At 42.0% G+C, this 18,069-nt stretch overlaps 1 protein-coding gene across 2 annotated transcripts in view; it reads left to right on the forward strand.

Annotated features, from left to right (window-relative positions):
• LOC113030866 (E3 ubiquitin-protein ligase RNF43-like) overlaps window positions 1-10,488 on the forward strand; it is a 119,474-nt gene extending 108,986 nt beyond the window's left edge. For both annotated transcript variants that reach the window (XM_026182619.1, XM_026182620.1), the window contains exons 7-13: window positions 4,558-4,632; window positions 4,763-4,894; window positions 5,048-5,149; window positions 5,235-5,405; window positions 5,500-5,602; window positions 6,156-7,658; window positions 7,780-10,488. In XM_026182619.1, the coding sequence (XP_026038404.1) occupies window positions 4,558-4,632; window positions 4,763-4,894; window positions 5,048-5,149; window positions 5,235-5,405; window positions 5,500-5,602; window positions 6,156-7,658; window positions 7,780-7,805 (2,112 nt within the window). In that variant the 3' untranslated portion in view covers window positions 7,806-10,488. The remainder of the gene's footprint in view (window positions 1-4,557; window positions 4,633-4,762; window positions 4,895-5,047; window positions 5,150-5,234; window positions 5,406-5,499; window positions 5,603-6,155; window positions 7,659-7,779) is intronic.
• Window positions 10,489-18,069: the final 7,581 nt, after the last annotated feature.

Raw genomic sequence — 18,069 nt, forward strand, 5'->3', positions numbered from 1 at the left:
AGTCAAATGTTATAGAGTTCAAAACTCTGAGTTTAATCAAAGACATTCGACTAATACAGCAGATGTTCCTTTACAGACGAGACTGAATCTGTGTGTCTCAACATTCCCCTCTTCATTTTCTCTCCATTACACTGACACATGGCTGCAGATGAATGGAGTTTGGCTGCTGGATGGGCCTCGCATTACACCCAGCACAAACACTGAGACGTTTACAAGCAAAGAGATCGTGTCAGGCGACAGAAAAATCCTCAGCGCGGAGCTGAGGACATCAGAAGAGCATAGTTTGTGTCTGCTCCGTTGAAAACACACTGTGATGCCAGGCCTGGCTTGCAGACAGTGCACTTCGTCTGGGATGTAAACAAAAACAGCAGGCCACCCACTGCTGGAGAGAGAAGATGACTGGCTCCAGCTGATGTTTACACACAATGAGCTGCAGTTAATATGGAGGTTAGATACGTGCCGCTCATAGTAAAGCGGGACATGCGCAGATTTTGGATTGGTTTGTTTGTGTGAGTCACTTTTTCCTGTTAGCTCCTCTCTTCTGCAACTTGAAGCCCACCTCATGTTGTATGATTGCAGCATTAAAGCATGTATTTATTTGCAGCTATGTATATTGTGTTTTCAGACAGTGTCGGAAAACCAGACTACAATTTATTAGGAGTAGGGATACATTGTTGGGAAAGTCTGGCCTAATATTATTAGAAGTGTTAAAAAATTATTTTTAGGACAAACTGATGTGATGAAACAGATCAATCTGACATCTGTAAATGTCACCTTATTTGCTGATGCCAGCAAGGCCAATATCGACATGAATGGTAGACCAAGGTATTGGTGCCTGATTACATACACTTTCTTTTTCTTATCAGCTTCTCCAGTTCAGTTTTGTGGGGAGCTGCCACATATATTGTTTAATCCCTTATTAAAGGGATTGTGGTATAAAGTACTGGATACCAATATTTGGAAGGAATTTAAAGTACATTTTTTATTCTATACATAATGTGAGCACAAAAACAATTATGCTGTGCATTTGGAATGCTTGTGTTGCAAGCGGCACAGTGTAATCTGAAGCTTTACTCTTTAAATTAGACTGTTAAATCACTGACACTACAGACCACTAATCAATACTACAGACATAGTAAAAAATCATCTGGTCCTCACCAGTTTCTAAAATTATTTAGATCTAATCCTAGTGGATTCCACTATTTTAACAAAACCCCCAGCAAAAATGCAGAAGCATTGTGTAGAAAACTAGCGTAAAGCTTATGGAGCCTCCTGTAGCAGCTTGAAGTTATTTGAAATGATTTTCTGTATGATTTAATCAGTCTCTCACATCCTCGTGGAGAAATTTTGATCCACTCTCCTTTTACAGTGCTGCTTCACTTCATTAAGGTTTACATATAAAAACATCACATAAGCGTTCAAGTTATAAACCTGTGCTTTTCATGCTGTGGAGATATGTGCTGTGAATAAAGAGCCTGCAGAACGAGCTCAGTAACCAGATTACATTTGCCTCTTTAGTTCTAGGTCGCTAGGGTTGAAAGCTTACCTTCATGACCTCACAGTGCCTCTCTCTGGCTACTCGCCCTCGGGTGTGTTTGTGTTTGTGACAGGAAGGCCCACATTACCTGCTGCCACTCCTCAGCGGCATCTCATCTGAAGTAATTACTCTCAATAAGACGCACCAAAAGCTTCACTCACACCCTTCTCCAACAATCCGTCATCGTTAGAAGTGGAAGCAGACTATTGTGCGGTCTGTTGTTTGTTAGTTTTTTCCCCGGTGACATCCCTGCTGTTTAACTCTGCAAACCACAGTCGTTGCTGCAATTGTTACGGCTCACATGCCAAATGGTGTGTAATCACATGTGCCAAGTTGCACTTCTTGAGGATGGGTGTTTACCTAACTGCAGCCATGTCTGTTTCAGTTCCGATCATAACGAACGTGGAGATGTTGAAACACTTGCATTGCTAGTCCTCTCAACTGTCTCATTAGAAGCAGACAAGTGTTTTCATTTCACTGCGCCAATAAAGTTTAAATATATCTCATATTAATCATGTAACGAGATCCCTCTCGGCCCGCTTCCGGACCTGTAGCTCAGCAGCAGCTTGTGGTTTCGCGACCACACTGTGGTAACACCACTACTAATACTGAGATATAATAAGACCACAGCAGCAGTCATTTGTAGAGCATATTATGATATATTCCCTAACTGGCCATAGTTAGTCTGAAGTGTGTGTGCGTGTGTGTGTGCGTGTGTGTGTGTGTGTTGGACCACAAGAGTAGTCGTCCCTGCATTTATCACCACGATTAGAGGATATAAACGCTCATAGCGGTGTAGGGAACGTTTGAAGCCCAGGTGAAGCAAATTCCCACATGTCAAGAGTCCAGCTTTTTTTTCTTTCTTTCTTTTTTCCCCTCCTTCTGTGTGACCACACTACATTTAAGGCTGATGCATGTACTAAAATTACTGTTCAAAAATTGTAGCACCAGAGCTACAAGCTACTTGACCTATTTCTCAAATATAATTCTACATTAATGCTTTTTTTCTGTACACTCCTATTGTGCACACTCCTACCTGCACACCTTTGGTGCACCCGCTGCTATGAGGAAATAGGTGGAGGTGTGATAAGTGTCTTACATTTTGTTTATACATACTAAATGTCATGACGCTCTCTTCTTTTGAAGTGTTGAGAAGAGATCAGGGCTGTTAGTTTATTTAAGAAGCTCTTCATTAACTTAATTAATAAATCAAGTGAGTCGTGTTTTTCCACTTGAATTTCTTTTGTTAATGTTTTGTGTGTCAGTGTGCGTGCTCCTTCCTGCTCTGGGCTGGGGGCAGTAAGCTGGGAATCACTGTTGAAGGCTAGCCCGTGTCATTAGGTGTTTAAACTCATGTCTTGTCCTTATTAAGCATTTGTCATGGTCCTGGGTCTCTTGACCCAGCGTTTTAAGTTTGAGTTTATTTTGTTCATTAGGTTATCTAAGTTCATTTGGTTATTAGACTCCTTGTTTTCTTCCCCTGTATTTAAGCTTCCCCTCACCCTTCGTGTTTCATGCTGCGTGTCTTATGTTATCAAGTTTGTATTATTATGCCTAAGTGTTTCTAGTTATTTTCCCCTCGTGTTTCCAACCATGTTAAATCTCCCCTGCTCTTCATGCGTTTCATGTCTGTGTCTTACGTTGTCAAGTTCGGGTTGTCATGTCTATGTCTCATTATGTTTCCTGTTTTATTGTGAAGAGGTCTGGTGTTCTGTGTTCATCATGTTCAGTTTTACTCTCCCACTGTGACGTCATTATGTTCATGTGTGCCAGCTGTTTCCTCATGTGTCTCCACTTCCCCTAATCACCTCCTGTGTATTTAAGTCCTCTGTTTTCAGTGTGTGATTGTCAGGTCGTCTGTTGTTCACGCCATGTTTCCTATGCCATGCTTCCAAGTTTCTTGTCTAGGTTTTTCTTATTGTTTGTTTAGATTTCCCAGTTTAGGTTTGTGTTAATTTTGCTTCAGTTTGCCTTGCCCTTTGTTTGTACCTTTTTTTCCAGCCATATTAAACGGCTCGCTTTTTGTTAACATTCAAGTTTTGTTCCCTGTTCCTTGGAGTCTGCATTTTGGGTCCTTTTTCAATTCATACAGTCTGCCCTCGCCAGACTGTGACAGCATTGGCAGATGCCAAACACTTAAGAACATGTGATGAGACAGCTGCTATTTGGCGATGGTGCAGAAAGCAATTCTGGGCTTTTGTAGTGGAGCAATTAGATTGAAAAGGCAAAATTTAGAGGGGTATAGAAATGTAGGCTCAGAGAGCAGGCCTGACATGCACAGGACGATATAAGGCAAACCCAGCTCTGAGGACTTAGAACCTGGTCAGTAGCTCGGGTAGTATAGTACTCACGTGAGCAGTTTCACCGACTGCAATTTTCTTGACTGATTCTACAATAATAAAGAGAAACCCCCAACAGTACTTGGCAAGCACTTGGTGACAGTAGGAAGAAAAAACTCCCTTTTAACGGGAAGAGACCTTCAGCAGAACCAGGCTCAGGGAGGGGCAGCTATCTGCCATCAGTTAAGGGTGAGGACTATAGTTTTAAAAGATATGTTACTAGCAATATTAAATGACTAAGTTAACAGCGAGCCACAGATTCGACAACACTTGTTCTAGGGCATAGGAAGCTCTTTTTTGTTTTTGGTTTGTTTGTTTCTTTGTTTTTTGGGTAATCAATCTGTAGACAATCAGCAATATATACACCTGCCAAAGTACTCCAAACCTGCTTTGTAGTACTTTCTAATACAATTTCTAATAATCATGGCACAGACAGATTGCACTATAGCTACACTTTAGCTGGCAGTCAGACAAAATAATGCCTTCATGTTCACCATTAACACACTTGTAGTCTGTGTTTGGCTTCTGGAGTCAGCTAGAGCTCACTTTGTCTATGAGGCCTGAGTCTCATGACATGACTGCCACCCAGTGATGGTTTAAGACACTGACAGTCCGCTGTATATATGGCCTCTGAAGAACTCACACTGACACACTGCTGTCTCCCTGTTCTGTCCCCTTCAGGCTCGCATGGCACTGGATAAAGGAGCCCAAGCGGTGATCTTTGATATCAGAAACGATGCCAGTGCTGCTGCTGAGGTGAGTGTTCAGACCCTGCTAAAGCTAGAGTTGCCAATAAGGAAAAAGCATGCTGAAGTTTCACATTCAGTATGATGTTTCTGTCTCCTCCTGCTTTGTTTACTATCATATTTTTGTAACACACACACAGCTGCAAGAAGTAGACTCCCTTCCCCGTCCAGTTGTGCTGGTGGAGGATAATAATGCTAAGGAGCTGATGGATTTGGTCAACAAGAACGAGGAAGCCAAAGTTGTCATTGAGATCAAGATGGAGCCAAAATGGGTAAGCATGCTGGAACAAGCCGGATGCTTTCTGCAAAGCTGTGTAAATCTAAAAATTTCAATTGTCTTAGTTAAGAGGCAACTTTTTATCTATTTATGTCTTTTTAATATGAACCTAGCGAGTGTATAGTGCAATCTTCTTTTCCCTTTTCAGCCACATTATGATGTTGGCATCCTGCTCACCATTGTCCTGGCTATTCTCACCATCATCCTGATCTTTGCTTTCCGCTACAAGTGCAAGTCCAACAGAACTTTGGTGAGTGACAGCAGCAGTGTTGGTAGGAAAGCCCACTAAAATGGATTCAAAGGTTTACCTAACGCTCCTCCTCTTGTGCATGCAGGACTCCGTCCATCAGCAGACCATGCGGGCTATTAGTCAACTGGAGATCAAAATCTACAGCTCTCAGGGCTGCTCGGGCTCGCAGCGCCACCGTGCAGCCTGGGGTTCGGCCAGCAGCTCCAACTCGAGCCCCGTCTGTGCCATCTGCCTGGAAGAGTTCCAGGACGGGCAGGTAAGAGGAGAGGGTGAGGGTGCACATTGCAGCTGTAGATTTAAGCATCGCTTTTCAGTTGGACATTCTAAGAACCACCTCCTTTTCGTCCCAGCTTCTGAGGATTATTTCCTGTGCTCATGAGTTCCATAAAGACTGTGTTGACCCGTGGCTGCTGCAGCACCGCACCTGCCCGCTCTGCATGCACAACATCATGGGTGAGGACGAGCAGATTTCTAGTTGTTTTTTGGTGAAGCTGCTGCAGAAACTGATGGTTTTCTTTGACTTTACAAGACAAACAAAGTTTAACTGACCACTCTAAAGCATCCATCCATCCATCCATTCTCTTCCGCTTATTCTTGTCAGGGTCACGGGGGTCTGGAGCCTATCCCAGCTCTCTTAAGGCGAGAGGCAGGGTACACCCCGGACAGTTCACCAGTCTAACACATAGAGACAGACAACCATTTGCACTCACATTCACACCTATAGGCAATTTAGAGTTACCACTTAACCTAACCCCACTAACTGCATGTCTTTGGACTGTGGGAGGAAGCCAGCGTACCCGGAGGGAACCCACACAAACACAGGGAGAACATGCAAACTACACAGAAAGAGCCTGGCCTGATGGTGGAATTTTGTGATCCAGATCTTAAATCTAAAGCCCGATTTTTTTTAAAAATATTTTTTGCATATCATAAATGTAACATTCTTCTTAATAAGTGCTGTATTTGCCAGTAATTGCTTTATTTTACCTTCTGCTTTGGTTCACAGGGCCGGAGCGGCAGTCCCAGAGGAACAGACTCCAGCAGAACACAGAGCAAAGCCAGAGCTTCTTACATCCTCAGCCTTACAGCAGTCCCCACAACCATCCCTACCCCCAGCATGCTATCCCCTTCTCTATGAGGCCCCACTATCCTCGTGGACCCTCTGGACCTTATCCCAATCTGGGCCACTATAGTGGCTCCTCTCCCATGGAGACTCAGACTGTACGTTTCCTCACCAGCAGGCCGTTGGGCTCAGCCTGTGGGTACCACCTTCCCACGGAGGTTCCTGGGAGGCCCCACAGGATTGGCGGTAACTGTAGGACCTCCACCCACCACTACACCCCCCGCCGGTCCTGCTATAATTACCGCTCATCCTGCCCAGGCCAGCGCAGCGCATCCAGCTCAAGACTGCACCACACGGTCACGCCACAGACCCGTGGGGCACCTGCCCACAGCCGGCAGGACGAGGGAAGCTGCTCGGGTGGCAGCTACCGTACGGAGCGCAGCGGATACTTAGCTGACGGACCAGCGAGCGACTCCAGCTCAGGGCCGTGCCACGGCTCATCCAGTGACTCAGTTCTCAACTGTACTGATGTGTCCCTGCAGGGAGTTTATGGCAGCTGGTCCACCTTCCGTAGCTCTCTGAGCAGTGACTATGACCCGTTTGTTTATTGTGGACCAGGTCCCGGACATGCGCCCCGCAGGAACAGCCTGGAGGTTGGTGCCCAGGCCCGGCCCAGGTCCCTGGATTCTGTGGTGAACAAAGCAGGCTGCCCTGAAGAACAGCCACAGACTGTATTCAGCCACATCCACTACCACCGTCACAGACACCACCACTATGAGGAGGGGGAGCACAGCCAGGGTGCGAGCAGAGGTTCAGATGAGGAGCAGGTGGCCGCCACTGCCACAGCTGCACCTGCTGTTCCTGTCCTGGACAAAGACTCAACCGTGTCCCCTCCTAAGCACAGCCCCTGCCACTGCCCCAAAGCAAACTCCACTGATCGGCCTAGCGCAGGGCCTGAGTGTCCAGACCACGACGCCGGCAGTGCCGCAGGATCTCCTGTGCTTATGTCCCCAATCTCCTTACAACTCCAGCCCCACTGCTGCCACCAGGGACACGGACACCCTCCTGCTCCTCTCGGGAGAGTGGGAGGATGTGTGCTTGAAGGACCCTCTGTTCGCTTCCATCAGAATATGGAGCTGCAGGATGACCGCAGCATCCACATCCACTATGGTCAGGGCCCGGGCTTCTGCTGCTCTCCTCCTGAGCTGCACCCCACCTTGCTCCCTGTGCCCCTCATTCTGGACTCTGGTGGGATGGAGGACTGGCCTTGCTGTGCTGGGGCCCATGTTGTGTGGCAAAAACGGGTGCAGCAGGCCCACTCAGAGCCTCAGCTCCTGGGGCCTGGGACCTCTATGGACAGGCCACCCTGTAGGTTCCATCAGGGGCCTGCTGCTGAGTGCAACACAGACATTTGTTTATACTGCCAATCATTACAACACAATCAGGGTGGGTGTCACTTCTTTGTCATAAATGCCATTGCTAGCTGTGTGGTCTCAAACTAAAGCCTCTTTGTTTACTGTGTTTATCATCATAGAATGAACTAGAGCTTTTTTGTGTGTGTCCACAGGATCAGAAGAGGAGTCTGGAGTGTGAGAACGTATTGCATCCCCATTATCACACTGCTACACAGGAGCCAGACTGGACAAGCCTCTCATTGGCTCTCGTGTCTTCCACAGATGTCTTTCCACCAGCAGTGCCTTCACACAGATGATCCCCCAAGCTCAAACAATCAAACGATCGTCACTATTAAAAGTGCAATTAAGTGAAATTTTAGAGTCATTCTCAACCCTCTATGATATTTAATAGCAAAATATACTAAAAGGAATATGTGAAGATGAGGAAAACAAGTTCATATAGCAGAGAGGAAACGCCCTTCTTCTGTGCATTTACTCCTTATCACCTCGTAGGAAGAACGCCCATGCTATCACAAGTTCCCATGCTCCTTGGTGACAGCTATCGAATGGTCCTTGCTGAAGGTGTTGAGCCCTCGTGAAGTGAGACTCTGTCTCTGCAGCGTGTCCCAAACTCTCTTCTCTCACATAATAACTTGATTTATCTTAGAGGTACTTCATTTTCACTTTTTCGTCTTCCTTTGCTGAGTCCAGTCTCAGCTTGAGAGATGCTTTTCTCTCCAGCCTACCTCAGCTCAGATTTCTTAACACGCCTCAAACACGAGGTCCTTAAAGGTACTGCTGTAGTGATTTTATTTTTCCTTTTTATGTCACGACCATGTAGCTCCCACAAACTCAACAAAATCTCTCTGCAGTCTGACCTGTCCAAACAGAGAGGAAAGGTTGATGCTCAGCCCCTCAAGCAAATGAGCATTCACTGAGGTTGCTGAGCTTTGCATGGGCCTTTTGTTTTCACTATTACAAATATGGCAGCTGTATTTTTTCTTCTTTTTATTTCATCTGTCAAAATGAATAGATTTGACTGAATTATGTTATCGTCATTACAAGCTATCGTCTTGGTATTGTCATTTCTTTTGCCAGTGGTTACATCACGTTTGACCTCAGTGCTGTTAAACCCCCTGATCTGTGCACAGTGAACAGGCCTCAGCAGAAGGACGGTCATCTGCTGCTTTAAACTCATCACAATGTTGTAGCGTCCTCCACAGAGCTCATACTCTCCACTTGTCTTCCAGCACCTAAAGCTGTAGAAATATGCCTTAATAACTAGGTATCAGTGTAACTGGAGTAAAGCCATGCTAGATACACCTAGCAGTCCTGAACATCACTTTAAGGAGCACCAGTGTCCTTCTTTTGCTTTCCCAATGTGTAGATCCCGAGTAATGTCTCAGGAGCAATCAGACACTGGAGAAAAATCAAAATAAAATGCCCAAAGCGGTAAAATAATTTTTTTTTGTTATTTTAAATGTGCGTTGCCAATCTGTGCCAATCATGAAGAAAGTGCCACCTCAAATCATAAGACATCCACGCTGTGCTGAACACTTGATAGAATTAACTTTTAAACCTTTGTTACCTTGGTTTCCCATCTATCCTCCACAGGCTGTATCTAAAAATGGGCATAGCCCATGTGGAAGTGCCTTAAACCTTTTTGTAATGGCCACACATCCATCTTTTATGTAAAGCCTATTCTAGCCACTCTGATAGATAACAGTTGGCCTGACGCTATCAATAACAATGACCTGCTTCTTTTCTAATTAACCACAGGCTTCTTGTTGTTGTACCAGACTAGAAAATCTGAGATCAGAGCAGTAGGAATTGTGTTTTAGAGTGGAATTCCTCTCAAGGCTCAGCGAAAATGTGAAAGGATTTTACCTGCAGTCAGACTGCAGACTGAGCAGAGAAAGCATGGACATTGGCCATGTAACCAGTAGCACTTACTAAACTCTTACCGGTGCCTTATTCATGTAAACAGGAACACACTAAGCTCTTACCTGTCTAACCAAAGAGGCAACTTCTTGAACACAGTTAACTCTTAATATGTTGTGCCTTTCTTTTCTTTTCTTTTTTTTTCTGCTCCCACCCATCTTTTGGATCCCACTGTGTGCTCCCACTGACAAGAGAGGACATGCTAGAATAGAAGTGGAAATTATTTTTGGAAGCTTTTTTTTTTTTTGGCCTGCGGTCCCTCGTACCAATACCTCACTTTGAATGTGTCAACTCAGTGTCCTTTAGCTAAAGCATCAGGGTTTCCTTTTTCTGTCCAAATGGTCCCAGAGACTGAGATGGAAATGACTGAATGATAAGCAGCACTTTGGCTCAAGTAAATTTTATAGAAAAAGAAAAAAAAACAACATAAAACTTTATATAGTATTAATGGAAAGTAAGCCCGGAACCATCAGCACATGGGAAAAAAATTGCATTAAGTGATGCCACACAATATCTAGTGTGATTTCATCCTGTTCAAGATCTTTCTCTTTGTGTCATTTATGTGTTTGTATGGTTTTTTTTTTTAATGTTTTGCAAGAATAATGAGCTGAAACTGCCTTTTCTAATAGAGTGGGAAAAAAAGAAAGTCCCTCCAGAACTTTAAGGGATATGTCAGTATATTTTGGATACTTTGTGTATAAAAAAAGCGAACAACAAAAACAAAAATGAAATAGTGTTGTATTTTATATATAATAGAACATTTCAATATAGTGACATGTCACTAATATATTTATTTACTAATATATTTATCCATTTTGCCCAGGTTTGAAAGTGGTTTCTGTATAGACTGAATGTTCCTATATGGAAACTGACCGGTGCCATCACAGATGTATCAACCTGTCTTCATTCCAATTATATGCAAATAAATTATTTTGAAATAAGTCCTCACTGCTCAATTCATTATTTTCTTATTCTTGTTTTGCTTGATATTGCTGTGCAATACTCCAGATTTTGGTACTGATTTTGATCTGATACCAAGTAAATACAGGGCCAGTATTGCTGATGCTGATACTGATACTCTCATTGTTAACCTATAAGGGGTTCGGTAGGGGAGAGCAGTGTGTTGTGATTTATGGGATGAATCATCATGAACTTGGCAAATTCTGAACACATTTTAATGACCACTAAATGATACGATATGATATTTATTTATCATATTTATCATTTATCTTCTTTCTTTCTTTTTCTTTTACAAATGATATAGTGCTTATATTTATGCCTGGCCTGTATTATTATCATTTAAGGTACCCTACCTTCCAAGTTAAAATAAGCCCCCAAAACTAACATTAACAAACCTATACATTTCATCCAGCTAGGGTTACAGAAACGCAGTTAGCATAAAAGCTAACTTATTTTGAAATGGCTCAGCAGTGATCGCACAGTGTTTCTGCTAGCTACAGTCTCACTCAGAAAAGTTGTAATGGAAGAAATGCATGGAAATATTTTGCAGCAGCAAAGTTGGTGGTAGTGATGTAACTTCCAGGAGAAAAGGCATTTAAAACTTTATTTGTGAGTAACTTTTAAATAATCTTTTTATCAGATTTGACCAGACACTCAGTTTAGGCAGTTTTTTTTTGTGTTAAGTTACAAGATAATGCTCCATAGTGTCCAGATGTGTTTCAGTTTGGTTTCAAATTGGAGTTGCTTGGGGAGTTGAACAGGAGGGGATTAAAAAAATGTTCACACTGAATTTAAATTAATTTAAATATGATGCACACAGCAATGCATTAAGCCAGTACTCTGGCTTTTTTGGACCCTGGCTGCTTTTAAATGCATTTTCAGTCCATCCATTGGACATGACTATTTTCACTGACTCACAGTATGAATCATTTAATTATTAAAAAGGCGCTTTATCCAAAAAATTAACCAGTGTTTTATCCACACATTTCAAACTGTAATTTTAGTAGCTTTATTAGGAGCCTGTTGCAAAAACACATCATTTGTTCTTATGTCTTTAGTTGAGTTTATGAAAACTGCCAAAGGTAACACAGTTTGGCAAACATAAAATAGTACTTTTGCACCAACATGGTGATTCCCAAAGAGATATTAGCTGAAAACTTGTTGTGTAGATTTACCTTATAAAAACTGAGGAAACTGAGCAAGTGGAGGATGAAATAAGAATTAGCAATCTACAGCAGATGGAAGAGGTATCTGAAAGTCATGTCCTTAAGAAATCGGGGGAGAACCCAATAAAAGACCTGACACAGAACATGATACACCTGGGCCTTTAGTTGATCCATCTGCTATTCACTGCTTCATCATTAAAAATCTCCATGGAAGCGTGGCTGTTGAGAAGCCATTTATGACAAAGAGAAACAGGCTGAGGTAAACTGCTAAATTAAAAAAGAACTGTACTGAAAATCAGTGGCAACAGGTCTGATGGAGTGATGAAATTTGAAATGTTTTAGTTCAAATCAGAGTCCTTCAAGATGCATGAATGACATTCCAACTATTCCTGAAGACTATGCAAGAAATGACAAGAAAGCTTCCCTAGGAGAGTTCAGGTTGTGCTGAAGAACAAAGTTGCTTATTGACTTTCAAGCGTTTTAGACTTGTACAAACTCTGTTTTTGCCTTATTAACTGTGTTTCCTTTTATGTTTGCAAGTTTCAACAAATCACTACAATAGTTTCCCATTTTTCCTATCAAAATATTCAATTTTATTTATATAGTGCCAAATCACAACAACAGTCGCCTCAAGGCGCTTTATATTGCACTGTAGATCGTACAATAATAGATACAGAGAAAAACCCAACAATCATATGACCCCCTGTGAGCAAGCACTTTGGCGACAGTGGGAAGGAAAAACTCCCTTTTAACAGGAAGAAACCTCCGGCAGAACCAGGCTCAGGGAGGGGTGGCCATCTGCTGCGACCGGTTGGGGTGAGAGAAGGAAGACAGGATAAAGACATGCTGTGGAAGAGAGACAGAGATTAATAACAGGTATGATTCAATGCAGAGAGGTCTATTAACACATAGTGAGTGAGAAAGGTGACCGGAAAGGAAAAACTCAATGCGTCATGGGAATCCCCCGGCAGCCTACGTTTATTGCAGCATAACTAAGGGAGGATTCAGGGTCACCTGGTCCAGCCCTAACTATATGCTTTAGCAAAAATGAAAGTTTTAAGCCTAATCTTAAAAGTAGAGATAGTGTCCGTCTCCCGAATCCAAACTGGAAGCTGGTTCCACAGAAGAGGGGCCTGAAAACTGAAGGCTCTCCCTCCCATTCTACTTTTAAATACTCTAGGAACAACAAGTAGACCTGCAGAGCGAGAGCGAAGTGCTCTAATAGGGTGATATGGTACTACAAGGTCATTAAGATAAGATGGGGCCTGATTATTTAAGACCTTGTATGTGAGGAGCAGGATTTTGAATTCAATTCTGGATTTAACAGGAAGCCAATAAAGAGAAGCCAGTACAGGAGAAATATGCTCTCTCTTTCTAGTCGCTGTCAGTACTCTTGCTGCAGCATTTTGGATTAGCTGAAGGCTTTTCAGCGAGTTTTTAGGACATCCTGATAATAATGAATTACAGTAGTCCAGCCTGGAAGTAATAAATGCATGAACTAGTTTTTCAGCATCACTCTGAGACAGGATATTTCTAATTTTAGAGATGTTGCGCAAATGGGAGAAAGCAGTCTTACATATTTGTTTAATATAGGGCTGCTCAATTAATCGAATTTTAATCACGATTACGATCTGGGCTTTCAACGATCATTAAAAATGACTGAGCCGATTATTAGCCCCTCCCTCATGCTTTACTCTCGCGCTGCTCCGTGTGGCAAATCAAGCGCACTGCTCTGCATTTCGAACACGCGTCACAACAATTAAGAGGACCCGGAAGCTCGGAAAGCTAAGCAGAAGTTATTTGGAGAGGAGTGGACTGCCGTTGGTTGAAAAGAGAGGTAAAAAAAAAAAAAAAAACTTCAGTGGTGTGGAAACATTATGGGTTCGCGGAGTCAGACGTGGATCAAGTAGACACAGTGTGTAAACTTTGCTATGGTGTCGTAGCTGCACCACAGAGCAACACTGCAAAGTTTACATTTTTCATTTATTTCTTTTATTGCAAACATTTGCACTGTTATCAGTATTTGCACACTATTTTATATTATTTTTTAAAGTCATTATTCAATACATTGTTATTGTTAACCCTTTAAAGCCGGTCAGAGCAGCATGCTCGTTTTGTATAACTATTTTTAAATCCCTGTAGAACCTGAACCGCTAAGCTAGCACAATAAATTTTTTTCCATATGAAACCAGAGGAGTTGTACTTACATCTTATGCCATCAGCTTGTCCTCGGTCACGGTTTCCTTCCACATATAGCTTTGCAAAAATTGCATAAAAAGAGCTTGCAGGAACAAAAACATAATATTCCAGAAACACGCTTTGCCGATCAGATCAGCTGTTCTTAACACTTCCCACATTGAAAAAGACGTCAACACGAACTATCGCAAGTGACATCATTTTCGCGGAAAATGTAGTTTTTTACTTGTAGGCCTTAGAACTCGAATTGCACTGCTGGAAATAGTTTATTTTGATGCACATGCACATTCTTTGCAAATTTGCATCATAGGATAGTTTTTTTGTTTTTCCTGCAGTATATAAAAATTGCTGTATCTCCAAAAATAAAACTATGAAGACACTCAAAATAAATTTCCTGTTGTTGTAAACTATTTTTTGCAACTTTTTTTGTATTTAAAGTTTTGAGGGATAAGCCTCTTAAATTTCTCCAAGTAGAAATATATGTAAAAAAAACAAAAACGATTTTCAATTTTTTTGTAGTTTATTGCACTTTTTTGCAATTAATGTAGTTACTATGGACTTAATACATACACATTTTTAAAATATGGGCTATAACAGTTGTATTGATGTATAGCAACTTGAAATGCTCCCACAAATGGCACTACAGCATGTAAAAAAAATAATATAAGCTCTGGCGGACTTGGTTCTATGGTAGATCTTAAAGGGTTAAATAAATATCGTCAAATAATCGTGATCTCAATTTCAGTGAAAATAATCGTGATTATCATTTTTGCCATAATCGAGCAGCCCTAGTTTAATATGAGCATTAAAGTACATGTCTTGGTCAAAAATGACTCCAAGGTTCTTCACAGCGTTACTGGAGGCCAAGGTAATGCCATCCAGAGTAAGAATCTGGTTAAATACCATATTTCTAAGCTTTTCAGGGCCGAGTACAATAACCTCAGTTTTATCTGAATTAAGAAGCAGAAAGTTAGCGGCCATCCAGGTCTTTATGTCTTTAAGACATTCCTGCAGTTTAACTAATTGGTGTGTGTTATCTGGCTTCATGGACAGATAGAGGTGGGTGTCATCAGCATAGCAGTGAAAATGTAAAAATACTATGTCTTCTAATGATGCTGCCTAAGGGAAGCATGTATAATGTAAACAGAATTGGTCCTAGCACTGATCCCTGTGGAACACCATATTTGACCTTAGTGGGTGAAGAGGACTCTCCATTTACATGCACAAATTGGAGTCTATTAGATAGATATGATACAAACCACTGCAGCACAGTACCTACAATACCTACAGCATGTTCTAATCGCTCTAATAGGATATTATGGTCAACAGTATCGAACACTGCACTAAGGTCTAGCAGGACAAGCACAGAGAGGAGTCCACTGTCAGAGGCCATAAGAAGATCATTTGTAACCTTCACTAAAGCTGTTTCTGTGCTGTGATGAGCTCTGTATTTTTATCTGTATTTACTGTACAGCACTTTGGTCAGCCTTGGTTGTTTTTAAATGTGCTCTATAAATAAACTTGACTTGACTTGACTTGACTTGAAACCTGACTGAAACTCTTCAAATAAACCATTCCTCTGCAGATGACCTGTTAGCTGTTTGACAACTACTCTTTCAAGGATTTTTGATATGAAAGGAAGGTTGGAGATTGGCCTTTAATTAGCTAAGACTGCTGGGTCTAGAGATGGCTTTTTGAGTAAAGGTTTAACTACAGCCAGCTTGAAGGCCTGTGGTACATAGCCGATTATTAGAGATAGGTTGATCATATTTAAGATTGAAGCATTAATTAATGGCAGGACTTCTTTGAGCAGTTTTGTAGGAATGGGGTCTAAAAGATATGTTGATTGTTTGGAGGAAGTAATTATTGAAGTTAACTCAGAAAGATCAATTGGAGAAAAGAGTCTAAATGAATATCAATGGTACTGAAAGTAGCTGTAGATAATATTACATCTGTGGGATGATTATTAGTAATTTTTTCTCTAATGATTAAAATTTTATTTGTGAAGAAGTTCATGAAGTCATTACTAGTTAACGCTAAAGGGATAGTTGGCTCAACGGTACTCTGACTTTTTGTCAGCCTGGCTACTGTGTTGAAGAGAAACCTAGGGTTTGTCATGGTCCTGAGTCTGACTCAGTGGTTTTGGTTTTGATTATTATCTTATGTTTTAGGTTCATTCTTGTTGGGAATTTCTCATTCTCAGGTTTTGTTTCTGTTTTGTATTTCAAGCTCCTTTTGTTCTGTGTCTCTGTGCCTGCTCTGGGGTCTGTTCTTCGTACCTCGCTAAGTAAGTTAGCTGGATTTGATTGTTGACGATTTCGCGTGATCCTGGATCGTTCGGTTCTCCGAAGCTCATCCGGGACTTGCTGTCATAGCAACAGATCCGTAAGCGTAAACCTGCTCGGGAGCAGGCTTACTTTATGTAAACAGGATTAGATCGCGGCCACTCAGGTATGTCCGCTTCATTTATACGAAAGCAATATTTTACCACTGTTTTTCCATAAATAAATATTATCAATGTAACTAAAGATAATGCAGTACTTGATCCTTTTATTGATTCCATACAGATACATACAGGTCATTTCCCAAAAAAAGGGAAATGTACTATTAATCATTCTATTTCATGTATTTGATTATTTCAGATGTAATTCATATTTTAGAGTTGTAATAGTAAATTACTTCGTGTAATCAAGATGAGAGACCACGGCTATAAAAGCGAAGGTGGATTTGGGAAGTCTGTCGCAGCCATGTCCTGTCCGTATACGCGAGCCACCCATTGTGGAAGGTGCAAGATTGATAAGGAGAGTTCTCAGAATTCAGCGTATATTGCGGGATAGACAGGATCCTTTAGCTCAGCGCGACAGTGTGCTCATAGAGAGATATCGATTTTCCCGTGAGTATTATTTACTTAACCAACTTGTTGACGAGGGGGTGCAGGACCACCACCTGTCTTTTTTTGCTCTGCCCTTTTCTTGGTTGCTGTTATAAACAAACAAACAGATTATTTCAGGCTCTCTTTTCAAGAGACTAAAAGCAATATAAGTGATAAATATTACCATTCTGTAGAATATTCTTATATTTCACTTTTACTTGTTCCCATGTTCTAGTGGGTCCTGTTGTGGCTCTAATGTGAAAGAGGATATAATGTAATATAATATAATATAATACAGTTACCCTACCGCCTACTGGTGATGGCCAGAGGGGCCGATGGCGCGATATGGCAGCCTCGCTTCTGTCAGTCTGCCCCAGGGCAGCTGTGGCTACAACCATAGCTGCCTCCACCAGTGTGTGAATGTGAGAGTGAATGAATAGTGGCATTGTAAAGCGCTTTGGGTGCCTTGAAAAGCGCTATATAAATCCAATCCATTATTATTATTATTATTATTATTATTATTAAATTACTTACGAGTTTAATTTGTTAGCAACTTTCTGCCAGCCCTCTCTCCTTGCTTTTGCAGTCTTTGCAGTGTTCCCTTGCGTTTTTAATTAAATGAAACTCCTGAAATCCCTCAATCAAGAGTTCTTGCTCTGCTGCCGAATAATACCAAGCGCGCTCCTTCGACATTTTCGCCGACCAATCAAAGGGTTGCCGATCAATGTTTCTACTATCGATGCGTAGCCCCTGTTAAGCCACCCAGTGATCTCACATTACTTCATTCAGCTATACTAATCGTCAACAACAGGTGTGTTCGGAGAACCGGAATAACGAGCTCAAAGTTAGCGCGATGATTTGATCTTGGATGTAGTAAGCGAGGTACGAAGAACGGACCACTGGGCCCTATTTCAGGAAGCCGGTTTAGAAAACTCAGAGTGAAAAACGATACACGGGGTTGAGTAACCCCGAACTGTCCAACTCGGAATATTCGGTTTCAGAAAGGCTGATAACAATTAGTTCAGTCAACGCGGAGTTGCTTTAACCCCAAGTTAAGCGCGCGCACGAGGATACATAAAGCCCTGATTAGTGGAGCACAGATTAAGCGAGTCACCATGGAGACGGAGGGAAAGAAGGCGCGGTCAATGTATCTTACAGCGCTTGAGGCCGAAATTCTGATGGCAGCATATGCCGATAACATGCAAATTTTGCGGAAAAAACGTAACACAGCCTCAGCTGCAAAAGAAAGGGAGCATGCATGGCAAAACATAGCCGACAGAGTCAATGCGTGAGTGTTAATTTAAACATTGATCTAGGGATTTCCACCC

The sequence above is a fragment of the Astatotilapia calliptera genome, chromosome 10 (genome assembly GCF_900246225.1).
Source record: "Astatotilapia calliptera chromosome 10, fAstCal1.2, whole genome shotgun sequence".
NCBI lineage: Eukaryota > Metazoa > Chordata > Actinopteri > Cichliformes > Cichlidae > Astatotilapia > Astatotilapia calliptera.